Below are 19,410 nucleotides of genomic sequence, written 5' to 3' on the forward strand. Positions count from 1 at the left end.
AATGCCACTGTGTATTGTTTTGTTGTCAGTTTCGATCAAATTTCTGTTTCGGGGCATTGAATTGCAGGTGAAGCGGAAAATTTGCAAGTTATGCGACAGTTTTAAGCGCCCATTTTTTGATTGGCGCGATGGAGGGAAGGGATGGAAGTATAAATTTATTCGCAAATTGAAAGCAAGTCTCTGGAAGTAGATATTGTCGGGGGAAAATATGTCAGCTGGGACAAGATTAAAGGTTAATTTGGCAAAACAGCAACATCCTCTTGTTTTCTTTTACATTTTTTATGAATACAATTTCTGATTTTGTCTTTCAAACTTTTTTAAAAAGTAACCGCTTTTTTAAACCATGTACCCATTTATCTTTTTATGGGCAGCACTTAGCCGATTTTTTGTCGATATATACTCGATATTTGTCATATCGCTATCGTGCGCAACTATCATCACTTACAACAACAAACAATAACAAAAAATAAACAATAACAAAAAATTTTATCATTTGCAAGCGAATTTTTATGTAAACATTACCTTTCTACTTATTGTTTACTTGGTAATGGCTGAAATATGGTGGAAGATAAATTCATTACTATAGTCCTTCAACACGGAAATTCTGCTTGGCTGCATCTAGTCCAATATCGATAGAAAACTCACGTGATAGTTCATAGCACAATGTAGTGACTATCGATAATATTCAAAAAACAATAGCAATTTTTATTTTTAAGAAACATTAATAAAGCAAGCTGAAACCTACAAGTTCAGGCAAATACAAAGAAGTTCTTTGAAAAAATAAGTTAAATTCATAATCATTGTTATTTATATCAGTGTTTTTGATGCGCGTTTACCCACACTTCTCGATAAACATCTGTTTTTGTGCCACCCCCATCAAGATATTTAGCCAAAATAGAAACTACAAAACAAAAACCGCAGCGGAATCGGAGGAAAACTGTGATGTTATAGCTGCCCTATATCTGATATGTCCAAGCGCAACAACATAACGTACGTTAAGCCGCAGGAACCCAGCTTTTTGGCCAAGTTGAAGGCGGAAATTGGCTACAAAGAAGGTCCAAGCGTAGAGACCAAGGTGAGGATTTTTGGTCTTGCTGCCAACCCGGGAACATTCTAATGGGGATTTTCAATCCGAATCCCAAGTAGCGCCAACGCTTGGAGTCGGACCACGAGGATTACGATTCTGGTGAGGATTGCCGGCCGGAAAGGGAAGACGAACAGCCCCAAGTGGTGGTCCTTAAGCCAGGAGATCTTTCCGCCGATGAGGCTCAGTTGGCCGCCAAAGGTATATATATGTACATACCTATATAATTATAATACATACTTACACGCTCGCACACACATAGACAACCAGCCAGGCAGTTGCACGTGTGTGCGTAGGTAGGATGTTGTAGTTTGTCTTTCAGTTTAACTTTTCAGTCACAATCGAGCGGTTGTCTTCTTCTGCCCAGCGTTACATATATATCTAATATATATATATATGATGTGCGCGCGTGTGTTTGTGCATTTTTGCCAATGAAAATATAACGGTAGTGCAAAAATAACCGTTTGTTAGATATTTGTTTACTCAAAAATAGGTGTTTTATGTAGGTGTTTAAGGGTACTGGTACTACCTATTTTTTAAGCCCCATGTTGCCATGGTTATCGTAGTAATTTCCGTCCTGAAGATTCCCTTTTTTGCCCAGCGGAGCACCCCTCACGCACATATACATATACAAATAGCCGACGAGGCATACACACTGACATTTTCATTGGGGGGCTCCGCTAAAGCAAAACATGTGATAAAAATCGTTGGCAAAGCGGGCGGGGCGATAAAGCAGCCGGCAAAGAAGTTAACAACAGCAGCTGCCGCTCGCTTTGTCCCCTCTTCCGTTTTCCCCCCGCTTCACTCCGCCCCCCCTTGGAAGAGCGCAGAAAATCGGGTGAAAACGACGTGGGCAAGAACGAACGGATGAAGGAGGCGGCCAAAGCGGAGAGACAATGATGAACGAAGCAGCAAGCAAAGAGAAAAAGAGCGGGCCAAAGTGGCTTGACGACGTGGTGGAGGAGGCAGGGGAGGAGGGGGACGGGGCAGTGGTGGAGGAGGAAGAGGGGGTGGCGGAACAGCGGGGGCGGGTTGCGAATCAGTAGATGGAGCAGAAGGAGGGAGGAGAAGGGGATTGGCCAGGGCCGAGAAAAACATCTTGTGGGTGCTGCTTGGAAAAGGGGGGTTAGGCGGGGGGAAAGGGGTTCAGTGGGTGGCCTGTTCTGATTTTCCATTCTTCGTCATGGTGCAATTTTTAAACCCAGATACATTTTCAGATCCAATAATGAATTGGAATCAGTAAATTCTTTTCACCTTTAGATTTCGTTGACAGCTTATGCAATTTTAAAACCTAGATACACTTCCAATCAAATCCTCTTATTAATTTCGCTTATCATTTTCTTAGGATTTTATGCAGTTTTTAGTAATTGACCAATGCTTATCACAAACTTTCTGTTTCCGTAGTACCATGTGCAATTTTAAGATCTTCAACGCACTTGAGTAATTTTATTTCAGATACTGAGCCTGATTAAATGATGTTGTAATATAAAGCCCCCTTTAATAATTTTCCAAAAATCGAATGCCCATTTTAGAACAAATTTATAATTTTCGTTTTGGTGATTCTCGGTCGTTGCACTGAAAAAAGTAGTTTTAAACACATATTCTCTCAAATATGAAATTTAGAAATAGTTTATTTTATTTTACACAAAGGAAAATACAAAATTACAATTCTGTAAGAGTCAAAGTACTTGTTTGCTTCATAGCTAACTCTCACTTTCAACCTTTTCCAGAACTAGCCGAAAAACGTGCGGATTTGACCAAACCCATAGTCTTCAAGCAGCGTGTTAAGCAGCTCAACATCGAGGAAGATAAGTCCCAATTCGGAAACAGTAAGAAGTCGGAGAGATCAGGAAAGAAATCCGAGAAATCCAAGAGCAAAAAGTCCAAGGTCGCCAGCAGTAAGCTGTCCTTCAACGAGGACGAAGAGGACGAGACGGCAGAGGATTGAAGATCAGACCTTGTTATCCGGAAACACCTTCCACTAGCCAAGTTAACCCGCAGCGAATGATTAAGGTGAGAAATCTAGGCCAGAAACTGTAAATGATTGTCTATTAAGATTTAGGTTTTCTTTGTTGCCATGTGGATTTTGTAGGTTAGATATCGAGTTTTGCATATGTACATGTACAAATATGTAGAAGAAGCCAAGTCAGAATGACAAAACCATTATGATAACCAACATTCATAATTCAACCAATCAAAGGTTGCAGTAATTTTGTTACATTTTAACCAAATCAAATTGTTTGCCATTAATGCCGCATTATATCAGTAATATGTTTATGTAAATCATAATTATATTACATATTAATGGAATTTTTTTTCTTTATTTTCTGGGTGGCAAATTTTCAGAAAAAATCTGGAATTTATAAATTTTGAAATGACTCACTTGAAGATTAGATATTAGATCATTAAATTTTGAAACTCAGTAATGTCAACCAAAATTATAAACACAATGATTTAACATTTTTATTAAACTGCGTTTTTAATTTTTATTGAATTGATCGATGCATCAGATAAGATTTTTTAACGAAATATTCGAAAAAGTATAATTAACGTAAAATATTTTTTTCAATCTTTATCAAAATTTTTTCTCTTTGTTTTATTAAGAGTATTTAAATTTGGTTAAAATGATTTACTTCAAGAAAATATCTTCCTTTGTCTTAATCATAGTAGAAAAATTGATTAAATTCCTATTATTTTGTATATCCTGTGATAGAAGGTTTTCAATCTGTTAAAATCATTATCGTTAATTGACTGACAAAATTATTATTTTGGGATCAACTTATAAACATTGTGTGGATGAAGCCATATAAAGACTGCAATTCCAGTTGCACTCGAAAGTAATAATTTTGTTTATTTAATGTTTTATTTAAGTTCAGATAAATTTTAGATCAATGTTGATTAAGACGGGTCTATTGTTCGTATTTTATTGAACATTTCTTTGAACTTCAAGCTTTTTGGAACTTTAAAATTGAAAAGTAATTTCAGTTAACTTGTTTCTCCTTAAGTGGTAATTGACTGAGATACTTGAGATTAAATTTATAGTTTTGGATCAAGCTCTCTCTAACTAATTATTTATACTTAGTTGTGATCCAATAGACCAAATCTAAGATATTTTAAAGTCAAGCCACCACAGTAATTTTCGTCTGACTTTGCAATCTTAAATATGAATTGGCTAATTTACTTTTTATCGAAAAAGGTCACGTGTATGTATAACATAAAGTGCGGCGATAGTTTAGTTTTGGGTTTGAGTTTGGGTCTTTTAATGGGCCCACCGATGGGATGATGGCGATTGGTTAGGTGACCGGCATACACCATACTTCTTACTCCTTACTCCGGATGCCCTTCGACCTCTACAAAGTTGATGATCAGGGGGGTGGGAAGGGGATGGAAAATGCGCCAGAAGCGGGTTACTTTCCAATTTTGTACTTGCATATAGACCAAATCGCACAGACACACACACTCACACATACATATACCGACGCTTACATGCAGACATACATATTTAGTTGTATGTATACATATAGATAGATATGTACGGTTGTATATATCCCGTTGCCGTGGGTGCGAAAGAGAGGGGCAGCGTAATCTGAAATAAGTTGGAGGAGAAAGAAGAAGCATCAGCTAAAGTATCGTGATGAGTATACAGTTTAAGACACTAGTGTGTGTTAGTATGTGTGTGTTTGGGTGAGGGGGGTGCAGCGGGGGGGCCAGATTAGTTTGCTATATTTAAGCTACACATTTAACATTTTTTCGCGCGCTCAGTTTGAATTTCTGCACATGTCAAATCGCATAAATCCATCAAAGTAAAAAAAACCGGCGACAAGCAATGCCGTTTCAGTTTTGTTTTGTTCATTTCGTTCGTGGCGCGCGTACGATTGTCAAATTTGTTTTCCCTCCCATTCTACGCCATTCCATTCATGCACACACACATACAGGCAAACACATGTGTGCGGCCCATGCGCTTCACACGGTTATTCGCTATTTTAGAGAGCGTACGAAAAAGCGCGACCTTCTCTTTAGCCGGCAAGTAGCTGTAAATGTTTTTATCACATTTTAAAGAGTAAAATAAACGTAAATTTGGCAATAAAATATGTAATTAATTGCGGATTTGGTAATTCATAATTGCCCGCTATCGATACCCGATAGCCGATAGGCGCCATGCAACCCTGCGCGCGCCCCGGCTGTTTGTTGCAACTCTGTTTTTGCTTTTTCCGCCTCACACATTTCCAGTTTGTCTTGCCCGCTCGTTCGTTCGCTCGTCTCTTGTTTCTCCGCCTTTGGCGTTCTTTCCACTCAGTTTTTTTTCCAACATAAAAAAGTCCCAAATTTTTCGGATTTTTCCCGGTTTTCAACCACCGAAAAAGGATCCTTGTTTTAAGACAGTATTTTTGTTTATTGTGATCGAGGGTGCAAAAGGGAGGCCAAACAAAACAACAACCTGCCGATTGTAAGGAAATATGTAAATGTAAGTGCGGTTGGCAACAAACAATGATTAAACTCAGTTAAAAATGTTTGTTTTTTACTGGTACAACACCTATTTAAAACATATTTTAAAGTACGGTGAGATCCAAACCAACATAGAAACAGAAAAACACTCACACGAAAGCAAGCGCCGCACACACACACACATAGGAACACTAGCGCAAAAACACGCTCCTGTACCAAAAACGTACAACAACAACAAGAACAACAAAAAGTATACTCCACCACGCCGCCAGCAACAAAAACAACTAAAAAACCTAAAGCCAAACGTCGTCATCCGTGCCGCCCCCTGCCCCTCCCCCGTCAGCCTTTCCGACTTACATACATATATATATTGCCATTGTATATATAGATTTTATATATATGTGCAAGCGGTCTGTGTGCGTTTGTGTCTGTATGTATGTCAATCGTTTTGTTGGCTCTGCTCGGTAACTGTTCGTTTGTACATATAAACATACATATATATATATATGTTTTTAAATATATATATGTAACGGTGTTTGTTTATGCCAAAGTATATAAATTACATTCATGTATCGGGAAATAATAACTCCCTTGCCCCGCTTCTTTTTTTTCTCGCAGTGTAATATTTACATACTTACATTACATATTAAATTGAATTTTAGTTTTAATCCAATATGGCAGCCATTTTGTATAAAACCATTCTTTGAACTCCCCCCGCTCCTGCTTCCTCTTAACCGTTTTTGTCCGCCTTTTCTTAAATTAACCTTTTTTAATTCACCCAGATTTTCAAATATTTTTCGGTGATTGTTAATTTTTTTTCGCCTTTTCTCTTTGCCCCTTTTTTTCTTCCCCTCGTTCTGCAGTTTTAGCTCTTTTTATTTTTACTCTTTGCCCGCTGCGCTTTGTGCTGCTCATTCGTTGCTTTTTGATACTTTAGTTTTCTTTTACGTGCCAATTTTTCCGGTTGGTCTAAAAAGAAGCTCTCCTTTAATTTTCTGAAAAAAAGATCTTAAACTGACTTTCCGAATTTCATACTTACTTTCAATATGACTTACAGAAACACAAACAGCTGGAAGATAAACCGACTTGGGCACATTCCACGGAGCAGAGAACGGACCTCAAATGACTGAAGTCGATGTCGTTTTGCCGGAGGGCGTGGCCGAGCCCACGACAAAGCTTGCCAGCGCATCAAGTTCCCCCAAACAGTCCAAAGCATCGGCAGCACTGGATGTGGATGATGATGAGCGGCGAGTCAGAATGGAGGATGATGCTGAGCAGGTGGCGGAGGAGGAGCAGGTGGAGGAGGAGTTACCCCCCGCCAAGGAAAAGCTGGATATCATCTCCTCCGGCGACAAGGATATCGCCAATGAGGATGTGGCCCAGGCCTCTCCGCAAGCTTCAGCGCCCGACGACCTAATGGAGGTGGATGAGAACCAGGATGAGGTCGAAGAAAACGAAGTGGAGCACGACGACGAGGACTCACAGATCACCAGCAGCAGCTCCAAAGAGCCCAAGCTGGATGAAGGGGAGGACGAAGAAGAGGCCACCACCAATGGGGACGCGGATCATGAGGCCGAGGACGAAGACGAGGCCGAAAAGATCGGCAGCACAGCGGAAAACAGCTGCGAGGCCGAAGATCCCCTGGGAGCAGCCACAGTTCAGGAGGAGGAGCTGGTCAGCGGGAAGAAAACCCATCTAGATGGTGACGGTGATAGCCTGCCCAGCGAAGGGGACGACGAAGAAGAGGAGCCCACTTCCAAGAAGGAGAATGGCTTTGGAGCCAGCCCTAAACAGAAAGAGAACGGACAGGCCAGTTTAGCAGAGGCCAAGGCGGCGGCAATTGCCAACTCGGATGGCGGAGTGGTCAATCTGGACGAGGACAGTGACGAGGACGAAGAAATGGATCTCACGGACCACAAGGAGCCAGCAAAGCCCACGCAGAAGGCTGCCAAACCGGCCCCCTCAATCGGAGGTGGTGATTCTTCCGATGATGCAGTGCTGATAGCCTCCGACTCGGATACAGAGTCCCCAGCTCCACCGCCGCCAGTGAAGAAGCTTCCCCCAGCATCGCCAGCAGTCAAGGCCACGCCGCCGCCACCGCCAGTTCATGAGGATGAGGACGATGACGACGACGATGACTGCGTGGTGATTGAAGACGACACACCTCCAAGTATTTCGCCAAGCGGCAAGCGCAAGAGCGACCTGCACGACGATCTGCAGCTGCAGCCCAGCCACAAAAGGCAGCGCAGCTCAACGCCGTCGGGAATGGGCCAGCTGACCATCAAGGATGCCCGCTCGCTCATGCCCCACGATGGTAGCCCAAGCTCTGTGCCGGGACCACGAGATTCCATTTATCCGGTGACCATAACGAATGCTGTGACGGGAGCTGCCACCAATCTGGGCGTAGTGCCGCCCAAACTAGTTCCCATGGCGGCGGGCGGCATGGGCGCCAGCCCGGTGCAGTTGAATCCGCCAACGCTATCGCTCACCGGACTGCCCAGCATGACGAACAATGCCAATCTGCTGCCCGGCCTCACAGACGACATGTTCGTCCTGGAAGCGCCCTCCTTCATTGTGCCCTACATCTACGAGAAGCCTCCACACGAAAACATCTGCGAGGTGGTCAAGGCCATCGAGACCAAGTATGCCCTGTCTGCTGAGGATTTAGCTGAGGCGGACAAGGGCGACGAGTTCGACATGATGACCGAGCAGAACAAGGAGGACAAACCGGCGGAACAGGGTGGCGAAGATGGTGCTAGCAAGAAAAAGAAGAAGAAGCGGGGCGACGACGAATCGTGGTCGGAGCAGTCGGACGATGATGACGACGAAGACGACGACGACGACTCGGAGTCGGGAGTGCGCACCAAGGTGCTGATTAAGGAGGCAAACGACGACCTGAGCGCCCTGAAGGTAGCCATCAAACCTGCCGCCTCTTTGGCCACGGCCGGCGGAGCAGTAGCGCTCAACAATCCGGGTGGCAGCAAGCCCGGACAGGAGAACTACTTCGAGAGTCCGTTGGGCAAGTTCTTCATGGACATTGGCGTGGGCCTGGTGCAGGAGTACGTGCAGGCGGATCTGCTGCGCTTGCAGAAGCGAAAGATGCGCAAGGCGCAGGTGCAGGGCGTGCCCAAGGAGTTTGAGATGGCCATCAATGCGCTGTCGGGCAATCTGCAGGCCTCCAAAACGAAAAACGCCCCCTTCAAGTTCCGCATGAAGCGCTGCGAGTTCTGCAACTTCAAGTCGGAATCGGCCATGGCGATGGCCAATCATTACGAGACGCCGCACATGAACGGAGTGCTGTACAAGTGCAATTTCTGCACATTCGAGATCCGAAACGCCACGGAGATTGTCTACCACATGGAGGCGGTGCACAACATTAAGGCGCGCCTGATCAAGCCACTGCCTTATCACCAGTGTCCGAACTGCGGCTTCGAGGACAACGGCAAGGCGAAGCTGGCCCGCCATCAGCCCGTCTGCGCCAAGAAGTTCCGGCCGGAGTTGAACCTGGCGCCGCCCAACGACTGGGAGGCACCGGCCAAGATACCGCGCATCAAGCCACGTCATGGTCTTGTGGGCACCGCCACCGCCTATCAGGTAGGAGTGTTTGTACATCTTTAATCTATCTAAAACAGCTCTTAATCGATTTAATCGCTTTTAGGCCATGGCTGCGCAGGCGGCTGCACAAAAGGCCGCTCTGGCCAACATCCAGCAACAGCAGGCGGCGGCGCAGGCCAGGAATAATCTTCAAGCTGCCGCGTTGGCCGCCCAGAATGCGGCCAAGATGCGGCAACGGGCGCCACAGCCACCCAAACAGAATATGGTGCGGAATCCGGCGCCAGTGCGCGGCGGCAACTCGATGAGCGCGGGACTGTCGCTGCCCAACAGCTACCAATTGGCTGCCGGTCAGCTTGTTCAGGTAAGCTAAAACTATGTGGCAGAGTCTTGAAAGAGTCTATTATATTTTATTTAAATCGCTTGTAGAGTTTTGTTTTGGAAAAGCTTTTGAAAATGTTGGTATATCCAATTTTGTCTGGATTTTTGTTTTAATTATTATTTTTCGAGTAAATAATGACAAGTTGATTCATCTTAAAGAAAACTTTTAAGAATTAAAAAGTGTCTTAAAACTAAAACTACATTACATTATTTTGTTACAACTTTCAAATATTTGTATTTATATTCAAGCACCATTTACGAAAGTCTTAATAATAAATACTTGAATACTTGAATAATTTTACAGTCTTAAGCTTTTAATTGTAAGTTCTATAAGACTCCAAAATGTGTACATAATCTTAGACTCCCCATTATTTCCTTCTTAAATACCGGTTTTAATCGATTATCAATTTATTAAAGCAGGCGTCCAAGAAACCTATGGCCGGACAGCCCAGCATCTCGATAACGCCATTACCTCGACAGAGCTCTGTGGGCGCCGGAGCGGGAGCCTCGTCCAGCAAGGCGCCTCAGGCGGCCGCAGGGATGAAGCCCGGCCAGAGTCCCAGCGGCAACAACAAGGCGCAGTTCGTCATCTGCGAGATCTGCGACGGCTACATCAAGGATCTGGAACAGCTGCGCAATCACATGCAATGGATGCACAAAGTGAAGGTACAGCTGAGTTTCCATTTCTCCCCGTTTTCCTTTTTTGCTAATACGGTTTTTTCTTTTTGGTTTTTAAACAGATTCATCCCAAGATGATCTACAACAGGCCGCCATTGAATTGCCAAAAGTGTCAATTCCGGTTCTTTACGGATCAAGGATTAGAGAGGCACTTGCTGGGCTCACATGGCTTGGTCACAAGCTCCATGCAGGAGGCTGCCAACAAGGGCAAGGATGCCGGTCGTTGTCCAGTCTGTGGCAGGGTGAGTTTCGCTGATAAATGAGCTCAGAATTATAGTGCTATTACCCAGTGGATCAAAACTTTGTAAGCGATATCGGCCGGACATATTAAACGGATAAAACAAAGCTGGATTATAAAACAATACAAAAAAAGAACCATCTGTCGTCATTTGGTGGCAGCAAATGTTTCGTTTATGAAAGCTTATCAGAGATATCTGTACCCAGGGTTTAATAATTGTTTTGCTAGACTTAAAAAATATTTTTTACTAGTTAACGTTCCGTTTTTGACAATAATTTTAATGGTAGTTCAATTTAAATAAGTTTTTTTGTCCAATTTTCAATTCATTTCCTAACATTTTACAAACTATCGTATGACTCTCGCTTTTTTTGGGCTGCTGGGCAAAGTATTTATTCTTATCTCAATTATATATAACTTCCGCATGAGTAATTTCTAATTCCGTAAACTTTCGCCTGCAGATGTACCAATGGAAGTTGCTGAATCACGTTTCGCGCGATCACCACATGACCCTGAAGCCCGCTCACCTGTCCTACAAGTGCACCGTTTGCACGGCCACCTTCGGCATGTACAAGCAATTCGAGACGCACGTCTATACCGCCCACAGTACGGTGGCCAGGAAGGCGATGGACAGCAAGAAGAACAGCGCGCAGTCCAGCGGGTCGGGATCTGGAGCAGGGATGTCGCGCAGTTCGTTGGGAGCGGCCAATGACTCGCTGCTGAAGCCGCTTAAGATCAATGATGAGATCACCATCATACCACAGCCCGCATCGAAGCCACGCATCACAAATATGGAGAGTCATGTCATAGGTACGTGTTTTCTCAGATTGGCATTAAAGCTAAAACTATCGAAATGGATATCTTTGGAAAATGCTATGCTTTGTTTAAATTCAAGAAAAATAGGGCTAAAACTCGACTTATTTAAATTGCGTTAAAGCACAAGAAGAAAAACACAATTCAATGAGTATATGATATATAAGATGAGTATATAATAATTATATGTATATCCCACCATTACAAACATACTTGTTTATGCGACAAAAAGCATGGAATTTTCCTTAGATAACTATTATCTTATTTAAACACAATGTATTTCCTATTTATAAGTATTTCCTTTTTTTTCGCAGATTAAAGAGCGTGTTGGATCAACCAAAAACCTAATCTCGCAAAGTTTGCAGCATTGACAGCGCTTTAAAATTAGTTTTGTTTTTAAGCCGAACGCGACCTTGCCGCCTCAAGGTCACGCCCATTTACTTCTGTAAGACGAATTGTATAAAGAGCATGAGTATAAACAGATGATTATGAGAAGGAACGAACCCTGACTAAACTAGAATAGTAGCCCGTATTTGCTGCGGTTTAATCACCAACACACAACAGCTACAGGATACGCGATACACATAACGCTAACGGCATAGATACAACTACAGATACAGATACAGATATAGAGATACTAGTTACGGATTTTAGTTACATACGTTTTGGAGTGTGCACATAAGTTGAAGTTGTAGCTACTACTAAAATATACCACGTACATACGATATACATATATATTTAACTATATTTAAAGCATATTATGAAGAAGCCGCCAGAGCGCATCGTCAGCATGATGACTATGTAAATTAGTTAAAAACTAAACTATTTATACGAGAACTACGACGAGTATCCAAAAATGTGTGTTGCAGTATGTATATACATTTTGAATAGGTCCCCCCGCCCACGTAAGTGGCGTATTGCTTCGTTTCGTTTTCTAGCTATTTCTTTTGCGATCAGTCGATGAGGCGAAGCGAAGTGCGGTTAGCGGCTAGCGGTTAGGACTCTTCTAAAAACTGATCTGAGAGAGACGTTCGACATTTTAATTTTTGTGTACAAGTTTAAACTTATATTTATATTACACATTATCTATTAATATTAAAGTATATATCATCTATTACCGCCTAAGAGTCCCCATGTACTACAGTTATAAAGCAAAACAACCAGAACACAACACAAACAACAACTACCAACCAACCAACAAACAAACAAACAAACTGAAAATGAGAAAATTAAAAACCTAGTTAATATAAAAATGCTAAGATAGTTCAAGGAGCTTTTCTTTCATTGCTGATTCTTGGAGGTGGTTTCCAGACGGGCCTCTAACTATTGGATCCACTTCTATCATCCCGAGGTGAGAAGTGATTGGAATGCTTTTAGCATTTCGCCAGTCACATGATGACTACGATGACCACCTCGCACCGCTTGAAGACCAGATAGCACCAGTTGGAAAAAAAGAACAGCAGAGGCCTCATTTACCTACACAGAGAGAAACGATTGCAAGTATCAATTGTATACTCACAGATAATATAGATTAAAAAAGGCTACTTTTACGCTTTCTCTCCTCTCCCTTCTTACACATGAAAGTATCAAAACGAGAAGAAAATTGTTTTCTGTGTAGCACTAATGCGAAATTTATTTTTACTTTACAATAGAAAAGTGAAATTCCAACCAAGGCCTGTCTCCTCGTCCAGTCTTTTCTAGCACTGTAGGTACTTAAGTGTGTGAAGCCATAAAACTAAGTAGATCTAGAGTATACATTATTTGTAGGTTGCACTGCATCACGATGAGATTGACACCCTAATCCTCGGGTTCCGTCACCTCGTTATCGGTGGCGGGATTCACGGGCAAGGATTGGCCAATTTGCGACGAGGGCGGAAAGAGCTGAGCCGCATGCGTGAGCTTGGCCAGGGTATCCTGATCCAGGATCTGTGGCTTATCGGCGGCACTGGTGTTCGATTTACTCAGTTGATAGAAGGCGGTATCGCTGTGCGTGATGTTCACAATTGATCCGGTGAGGGGCAAAGTCTCCAGCAATTCCTGCGGACTGCTGAACGCACCCAGATTCACGGGCGCAATGCCGGTCAGCACTTGACCCGTCACGTTCGTCTGGATGGGCAGAGGGATGTTGCCCAGGTCGATGTGACTCTTGTTGCTGTGCGTGTCGTAGAAGGTCAGGTCGACGCGCTCCTGGCTCTCGAAACTGGTGTCATTCTCGCCCACCTCCGTCAGGATGCCAATCTCGTAGACCACCGCCTTGACCACATAGCTGCAAAGAGGGATTGAAACTAGTTAAAAAACAGTTCTTCAATGCGGTAAAAATATCAACTAAATAAACCTGTTCAACAAAAATCTATATTTTGTGTTATTTTATATCCAATTAACACTTTTTTTTTCAATGGAAAAACAACTATTGATTAAAATGCGTGCTAAAATTATTTTTATCTTTAGGAGTTTCAATCTCAACCATATTCTATGGGTTAATTCAATTTTCTAGAGCTAATTAAAATGGTATACAATTTATAATTCCTAATTATTTACTAAGTTTTTGTTGATATATTTATAATTTGGTTTTAATATAGTGATATCAATTTGTTGATATAATAGGATGTTTTTAAAACTAGAATATATTTATTTTATGTATATATTATCAGCATGGTTTTTATTAAGGTATTTCTACTTTGGATCATTCTTAATAAATTCAATCCAATTTTTGGAACTTAAAAAAGAAAACGTCTTTGTTTGCCTTTATTATATAACTTAAACTTGAACTTTTTAAACTTCTATTTAAAAAAGTAAGTAAAATAGAATTTAATTACTCAAACTTACAGATTCTTGGGCGTATCGTTGACGCTGGCCCTCAGCTCCTCGATGGTGGCGTTGTCGATGCCCGAGCTGGCATCCAGGACGGGCAGGCCGGACCCGATGGCCAACAGCAGGCCGAGCACGGCGGCTCCAAACACAGCCTGGCGCACCTGCATCTCTGGTGGGGATTGGGCTTAGGCTTTGGGAAGGAATAGCACTGCTCTGGAATAGTGGCTCCGGTGCCTTGCCTGACTTTCGCGCGTTTAAAGGTAATTAGTGCAGATCGGAGCGCTTTTATAGCGATTTGGCGATGGAGCTTCGGCCGGCGAGGCGCGATTCCGCGTAATTATCGGCAACTGTTAATTGACCGACAGGTTTGCCACTCTCTCAAGTCTCCACAAGTCTCGCACAGTTTCTAGGCACCAAGTTCGACTTGGCTTCCGTTTCGATTGTTTTTCTGCGCTGAGCTCCAGGCTCTAATTAATTGTGCTCGTTTTGGGAGCGTGTCCCAGGGACTCGAATACCCAAAGATATTGATCCATTCGCAGGTAAACGTAGGGCTGTCTACGCAAATCTCAGCTTGTTGTTTACTGTCCCAAAAATAAGTCCATAAACATTGCACCTCCAGTGACGCATTTGCCGGGGATTATTGCATGTGGCCTGGACACGCGCCCGTCTGCCAAACTGATGTCGATGTGAGTATCCGAGTAGCCAGCACATTACGCATACGCCCCATACGGCTGACGTAGAGATGTGCTTTGACCGCAAAGTAACCAGAAAACGTTTGCATTTAGTACCTATGCAGTGAGAAAGTTATCTCCATCACATGCTAAGCGAGCTTTTGCGGACTTTAACCTTTCAATAAAACTCATACGCCCGGTATGACAGGAAAATTGTATTAAACTTTTTTGCAAGAAACTAATTTTAGGAAAATTATAACTTTCTTCTTCCTGCAAAGCGACAAAAATAAAATATGAAAAAAATATGAAACTATTAATTAAAATATAAATTATATGTGTCAAAATAATTCCTTTTAAAACGAATTATATGGCTTAATACAGTCAAACTTAATTGTGCAATGACAGATTATTTAAAAACTTTTGATTAACGTTTTTGGCAGCCAATAGTTTTAGAACATATAATATGGTGAGAAACTTTTAATAGTTAAATTATTTAGAATATTGCTTTAATATGCAAAATAGGCAATAAATGAAGCTATAAGTCTTATGAAGATCATATGAACAAAACTTATCTTAAAAGCTGAAAAAGTTGAATGGAAATATACTTATAAGTAATTATCAAATATTTATATAAAATATTCTGTCATTTCTTAGTAATAAATTAGATTAAATAAATTATTTGTAATACAATTTAAAGTATTCTTCCTTAAAGTCTTTTACCCAAACATAATTACAATTAATTAAAAGGAAGAATTTTATTTTAAATTAAAAAGGTGTATTTGTAATTTGTAATTTGGACTGAAAAACAACTGACTGATAGCTAGAATTAGTGTTCAAGGTGGCGACATTGGGCACATCCCCCTTTTGAATGCCTCATAAATCTGTGATCAAATTAAAAATTGAGACTTTAGTTTTTTTATAACCCACCGTCTTTTCGAGTTATTTCGCACTAGAGTTAACCGCCTAAAGCCGCCCAATTCTCTGGCATAACCAGCCCGATCTCGACTCTTATTCATGATCGCCCACTGCCCGGATTCTGCTATATTATTTTCTCGGCCTGCAGCCTTTCTCCTTAGTAAACGTTTTGCGGTATTTCGACATGGAGGCACATCGATTTCCAGGCACACGTTTCTTCAACAACTTTTCACCCTTTTGTCTCAGCGGAAATTTTTCGAAATTAATTTGCACACTTTGCATATCAACTTTGTGCCCCGGTGATCTCATGGCAACCGCTCTAATTATGAAGTGTTAAAGAGGCGTAATTGTGATTCCTTTAAAGTGCAGTCATCCGCGAAATGCAGAAGCAACTCATAAATATATATACATATCCCATATTCCAACGACTGTTTTGGCCTTTCAAAGTCTCCAGACTCTTCTTGTTTTTATTTTGATCGGCTTCTTGGAATTAAATTTGTCGTTTGATTTAGTAAATATATGCTAATTTCTACAATTAAGACAATTAACTTGGATTTAACAGCGACGCTTTCAGCTGTCTGTTTTTGAAAAACTCCTGGGTCATAGTCATATAGCATATTTTACGATCCCCAATTTATAAATCCTTGGTATATATTTAAAATGTTGACTAACTGTGCTGAATTCGCTGACACGTGAAGGCCTAAAATATTATCATTAATTTGTTTATTTGGGTTTGAATATTAAACGGCAAAGAAGATGTTCTAACGTCAGAAAAGTGATTTCGATTGTTAGCTGGTAATTAAATGTCGCAGCGGAAGTGGAATTTTTTTTTGAAAATAATAAAATACGTAGTAAAAATTTCAGTCTTTCTATCTCACTTAAAAAATGTATAATTTTATTTTAGAAGTCAAAACTTTGGTAACTTCTTTTTTGCAGTGTCATAAGTTTGGAGTTGGCCAACAAACAGAACAATATAAAATAAAAAATAGAATAAGTTTGGGCCCAAACATCGAGGGAGCAGCACGCGCAGGCACCAAAACAAGTTCGACAAACCAAGCGAATTTTAAGTGCTAACTGAACGTAATTACAAAGCTTAAACCGCACAACTTTCGATCGGCGGTTCGGCTGGCGCCGGGAAAACTTTAAAAACTCGCCGGCCACGGGGCCCTAAACTTATTTCCGATCTGAGCTTGGAGCTGAACACAACCCAAAAACCCACACGGATCCAATCAGCAGTAGCAGTGGCCATGAAGTGCACTTTGCTAACCACCGTAAGTAGAGATCTTTCAAGGAATTTTAAATGGTGGTATATATTATTTAACAAAATAATCAAAACATTCTACCTTAACTGAACTTACAACTGCAAAGATTTTGAATTATAAAAAAAATATAGGAAGTCATAAAACTGATATAAGCCACTTGAGAAAGCCATTAAAAAAAACTATATTTTTAATACCTGGAATTAATGAATGAAAATAGAATCTAGTGGTCATTACTTTGATTTTAAAGCTTAAAATTCTTATTTTTAGTCTGCTACCTTTAATTTAGTTAACTATTTGTTCCGATATTTTAAAACCAAATGTTATAATTGTAAATAAAATTTAAAGTTAAAAGCTTTGTTATATACTTTATTAAATTGTGAAATAATGTTGCTTTCTTTTAGTTGCTGGCAACCCTGGCGGTTTCCTCCTTGGCCGCCCCCTTCGATTTGGGTGACCTCTTCACGGGCTTCCAGCCGCTGGAGAAACAGGAAGTGGTGAAGCGGCAGGTGCAGGCCAATCCCGATGCCGAGCTGAAGCAGATCTCGTTCCACGGGCTGATCGGAGATCTGGAGGACAGTCTGTTCCAGTCGGCGTTGAGTCTCCATTCGGCCAGTGCCCCGGGCAGTGAGGTGGAGGAGGTCAAACCCGAATCCCCGGCTCGGATCACAGATGAGGATGCGGAGGAGCACGCACTGACCAAGCGGTCGGATGAGTCCACACCGCCTGCTACCACAGAGGTCGCTTCGCCATCGACCGACGATGGCCTGGCCCGCAAGATCCTGCTGCAGACCACCAGGAAGGTGCCGAACAGTGAGGATAGTGGGCCCGCCCACCTGATCATCGACCATGTCTCGGTGCAGCCACACAACGGCGGTGCCCTGCCACTGATTCCCACCTTCCAGGTGCACCACACCAAGCTGATCTCGGCCACCATCAAGGAGGATACCAACAACGATGGCAACCCCGATGGCAAGCAGACCAAGATTAGCATTACCAAGACCTCGATTACGTCCACGGCTCCAATTGAAAGTGTGGAGGAGGCGGTGGCCATTGCAGCGACCGCTTCGGAGGCGCCTTCTGTCAAGCTGGAGACCACCACTAAGGCGGCGGAAAAAGGGGAGGCGGACAAGGGCACCACCATCTTGACCATTGTGAGCAGTTCCACTCCAAGCACCACCACTTCCAGCACCACCACTTCCAGCACCACCACTTCCACCTCGACTTCCACCACCGAGGAACCCATCCAGAAGCTAAAAAAGGACGAGGAGAAGCTCAAGGAGAAGGTGGCCGAGGTGGAGGCCGATCCCGTCATCCTCTCGGCTCGCGTTTAATGCAAGTCCGTCCCCTGTGACCCCACTAGTTGTAGCCCATCTTCGCCCCTCATCTTCAACCGCCTTAAACCCCCTCCCCGCCCCCTCTACTCACATATTTATGACACGCCAAGTTCAATTAAAGTCATGTGATCCGATCCGAGAGGCCTCTTTATTTGCATTTCCATTTCACACGACTGGGGAACCGGGGATCTCTGCCAAATTCGAGGCTCTAATTGCTTGGATAAACACTGGCCTTAATGAAGCCAGCGGTTCAGCCGGGCATGAACGATTCACTGGAAACCCGAAAAACCTTCCCAGAATCTCCGGCGGGAAAAACCTCACATCAATATGCAAATAGTTCTGTGAACAGCAAAAATGAGTACACTACTAAAATAAAAATGTTCGCTTTGATTTTGAAATATTTAATTTGTCTATTTTTAGAATTCTTTTCAATTTAGTTACAGCCATTGAACAAACATTAATTTTTGTACTTAAAGAGTTAAAAAGATAAGAAACCCAAATGCATACAATTTATACAATATTTTCCAAATCATCTTAAATATTTTAATACTAAATCATTCAATCATAATATGGTTTGCATTAAATATTATAAATTTATATTTTATTCAAATATGCAATATGAAATTTTTGACACAACAGCAATATATTTTTTACTTTCCCATTTTTATCAGTGTATCTGTTCTCAGTAAACGTGTTACAAATGTGGTCTTCAATTGGGTTAATTAAACATTGCCAAAAATGCCGTCGAATTGAACTATCCCATCGATGTGTTTATATATGGCCAAAAGTGTTAATCAGCTTCATTGCACGGTGACCAATATCATTAGTCAACAAATTGCAAACCAATTGTTTGCACTTTGATTATAAAACTGTGGTGAAAGCGGAATGAGGTTTTATTTGGTTTTGATAAAGTTCACTTCCTAAACAACACTTTATTGCTAATACTCGTACTTCCCAAACAAAGAACTTATAAGCATTCGGAATTATATTTTTTAGTTTATATTTCTAAAGTATTTTTTTATTATTTAGATTTATAACTTGTGTAATCATGCTCAGATATTTTGGTAAAATATAATTATATATATAATTTTGGGGCGTGAATATATTTTGCTTATAAAATTTATTAGTATTTCGTCATCTTCTAATTATAAATCAATTGATTGCATTTTTTTGGCCATTTATGAAGAAAGCGGAAAGAGTTTTAATTAGTCTTTGGATTTTTTAGACT

The 19,410-nt window shown here is 41.7% G+C and overlaps 4 protein-coding genes across 5 annotated transcripts; 3 read left to right on the plus strand and 1 right to left on the minus strand.

The window, feature by feature from the left end:
* The first annotated feature begins 746 nt into the window (after positions 1 to 746).
* LOC128259085 (uncharacterized protein KIAA1143 homolog) lies at positions 747 to 3,032 on the plus strand. Its single transcript, XM_052991228.1, has 3 exons — positions 747 to 1,075; positions 1,147 to 1,285; positions 2,815 to 3,032. The coding sequence occupies exons 1-3, from the start codon at positions 968 to 970 to the stop codon at positions 3,030 to 3,032; spliced, it is 465 nt and encodes a 154-aa protein (XP_052847188.1). The 5' UTR covers positions 747 to 967.
* Positions 3,033 to 6,652: 3,620 nt separating this feature from the next.
* LOC128259071 (uncharacterized) lies at positions 6,653 to 12,448 on the plus strand. Of its 2 annotated transcripts, none has more exons than XM_052991209.1 (6): positions 6,653 to 9,124; positions 9,189 to 9,446; positions 9,881 to 10,129; positions 10,204 to 10,383; positions 10,838 to 11,186; positions 11,504 to 12,448. In XM_052991209.1, exons 1-6 carry the CDS (start codon positions 6,653 to 6,655, stop codon positions 11,506 to 11,508), a joined length of 3,513 nt encoding a protein of 1,170 aa, XP_052847169.1. In that variant the 3' UTR covers positions 11,509 to 12,448. The 2 variants fall into 2 exon arrangements, with proteins under 2 accessions (XP_052847169.1, XP_052847170.1); XM_052991210.1 differs by having other exon boundaries at positions 9,884 to 10,129.
* A 344-nt stretch (positions 12,449 to 12,792) lies between these two features.
* LOC128259084 (uncharacterized) lies at positions 12,793 to 14,269 on the minus strand. The gene is made up of 2 exons (XM_052991227.1): positions 14,016 to 14,269; positions 12,793 to 13,455 (listed from the first exon to the last, which is right to left on the minus strand). The coding sequence occupies exons 1-2, from the start codon at positions 14,165 to 14,167 to the stop codon at positions 12,987 to 12,989; spliced, it is 621 nt and encodes a 206-aa protein (XP_052847187.1). The 5' UTR covers positions 14,168 to 14,269; the 3' UTR covers positions 12,793 to 12,986.
* A 2,386-nt stretch (positions 14,270 to 16,655) lies between these two features.
* LOC128259081 (uncharacterized) lies at positions 16,656 to 18,316 on the plus strand. The gene is made up of 2 exons (XM_052991225.1): positions 16,656 to 16,857; positions 17,250 to 18,316. Exons 1-2 carry the CDS (start codon positions 16,834 to 16,836, stop codon positions 18,177 to 18,179), a joined length of 954 nt encoding a protein of 317 aa, XP_052847185.1. The 5' UTR covers positions 16,656 to 16,833; the 3' UTR covers positions 18,180 to 18,316.
* Positions 18,317 to 19,410: the final 1,094 nt, after the last annotated feature.

The sequence above is a fragment of the Drosophila gunungcola genome, assembly GCF_025200985.1.
Source record: "Drosophila gunungcola strain Sukarami chromosome 3L unlocalized genomic scaffold, Dgunungcola_SK_2 000005F, whole genome shotgun sequence".
NCBI lineage: Eukaryota > Metazoa > Arthropoda > Insecta > Diptera > Drosophilidae > Drosophila > Drosophila gunungcola.

Excerpts from the sequence above, each read along its gene's own strand:
- LOC128259085 (XM_052991228.1), top strand. The coding sequence starts at position 968 with ATGTCCAAGCGCAACAACATAACGTACGTTAAGCCGCAGGAACCCAGC. Across the intron at positions 1,076-1,146 it reads GTCCAAGCGTAGAGACCAAG|CGCCAACGCTTGGAGTCGGA; the intron begins GTGAGGATTTTT and ends AATCCCAAGTAG. Across the intron at positions 1,286-2,814 it reads GGCTCAGTTGGCCGCCAAAG|AACTAGCCGAAAAACGTGCG; the intron begins GTATATATATGT and ends AACCTTTTCCAG.
- LOC128259071 (XM_052991209.1), top strand. The coding sequence starts at position 6,653 with ATGACTGAAGTCGATGTCGTTTTGCCGGAGGGCGTGGCCGAGCCCACG. Across the intron at positions 9,125-9,188 it reads GCACCGCCACCGCCTATCAG|GCCATGGCTGCGCAGGCGGC; the intron begins GTAGGAGTGTTT and ends AATCGCTTTTAG. Across the intron at positions 10,130-10,203 it reads AATGGATGCACAAAGTGAAG|ATTCATCCCAAGATGATCTA; the intron begins GTACAGCTGAGT and ends GTTTTTAAACAG.
- LOC128259084 (XM_052991227.1), bottom strand. The coding sequence starts at position 14,167 with ATGCAGGTGCGCCAGGCTGTGTTTGGAGCCGCCGTGCTCGGCCTGCTG. Across the intron at positions 13,456-14,015 it reads AACGATACGCCCAAGAATCT|CTATGTGGTCAAGGCGGTGG; the intron begins GTAAGTTTGAGT and ends CCCTCTTTGCAG.
- LOC128259081 (XM_052991225.1), top strand. The coding sequence starts at position 16,834 with ATGAAGTGCACTTTGCTAACCACC. Across the intron at positions 16,858-17,249 it reads AGTGCACTTTGCTAACCACC|TTGCTGGCAACCCTGGCGGT; the intron begins GTAAGTAGAGAT and ends GCTTTCTTTTAG.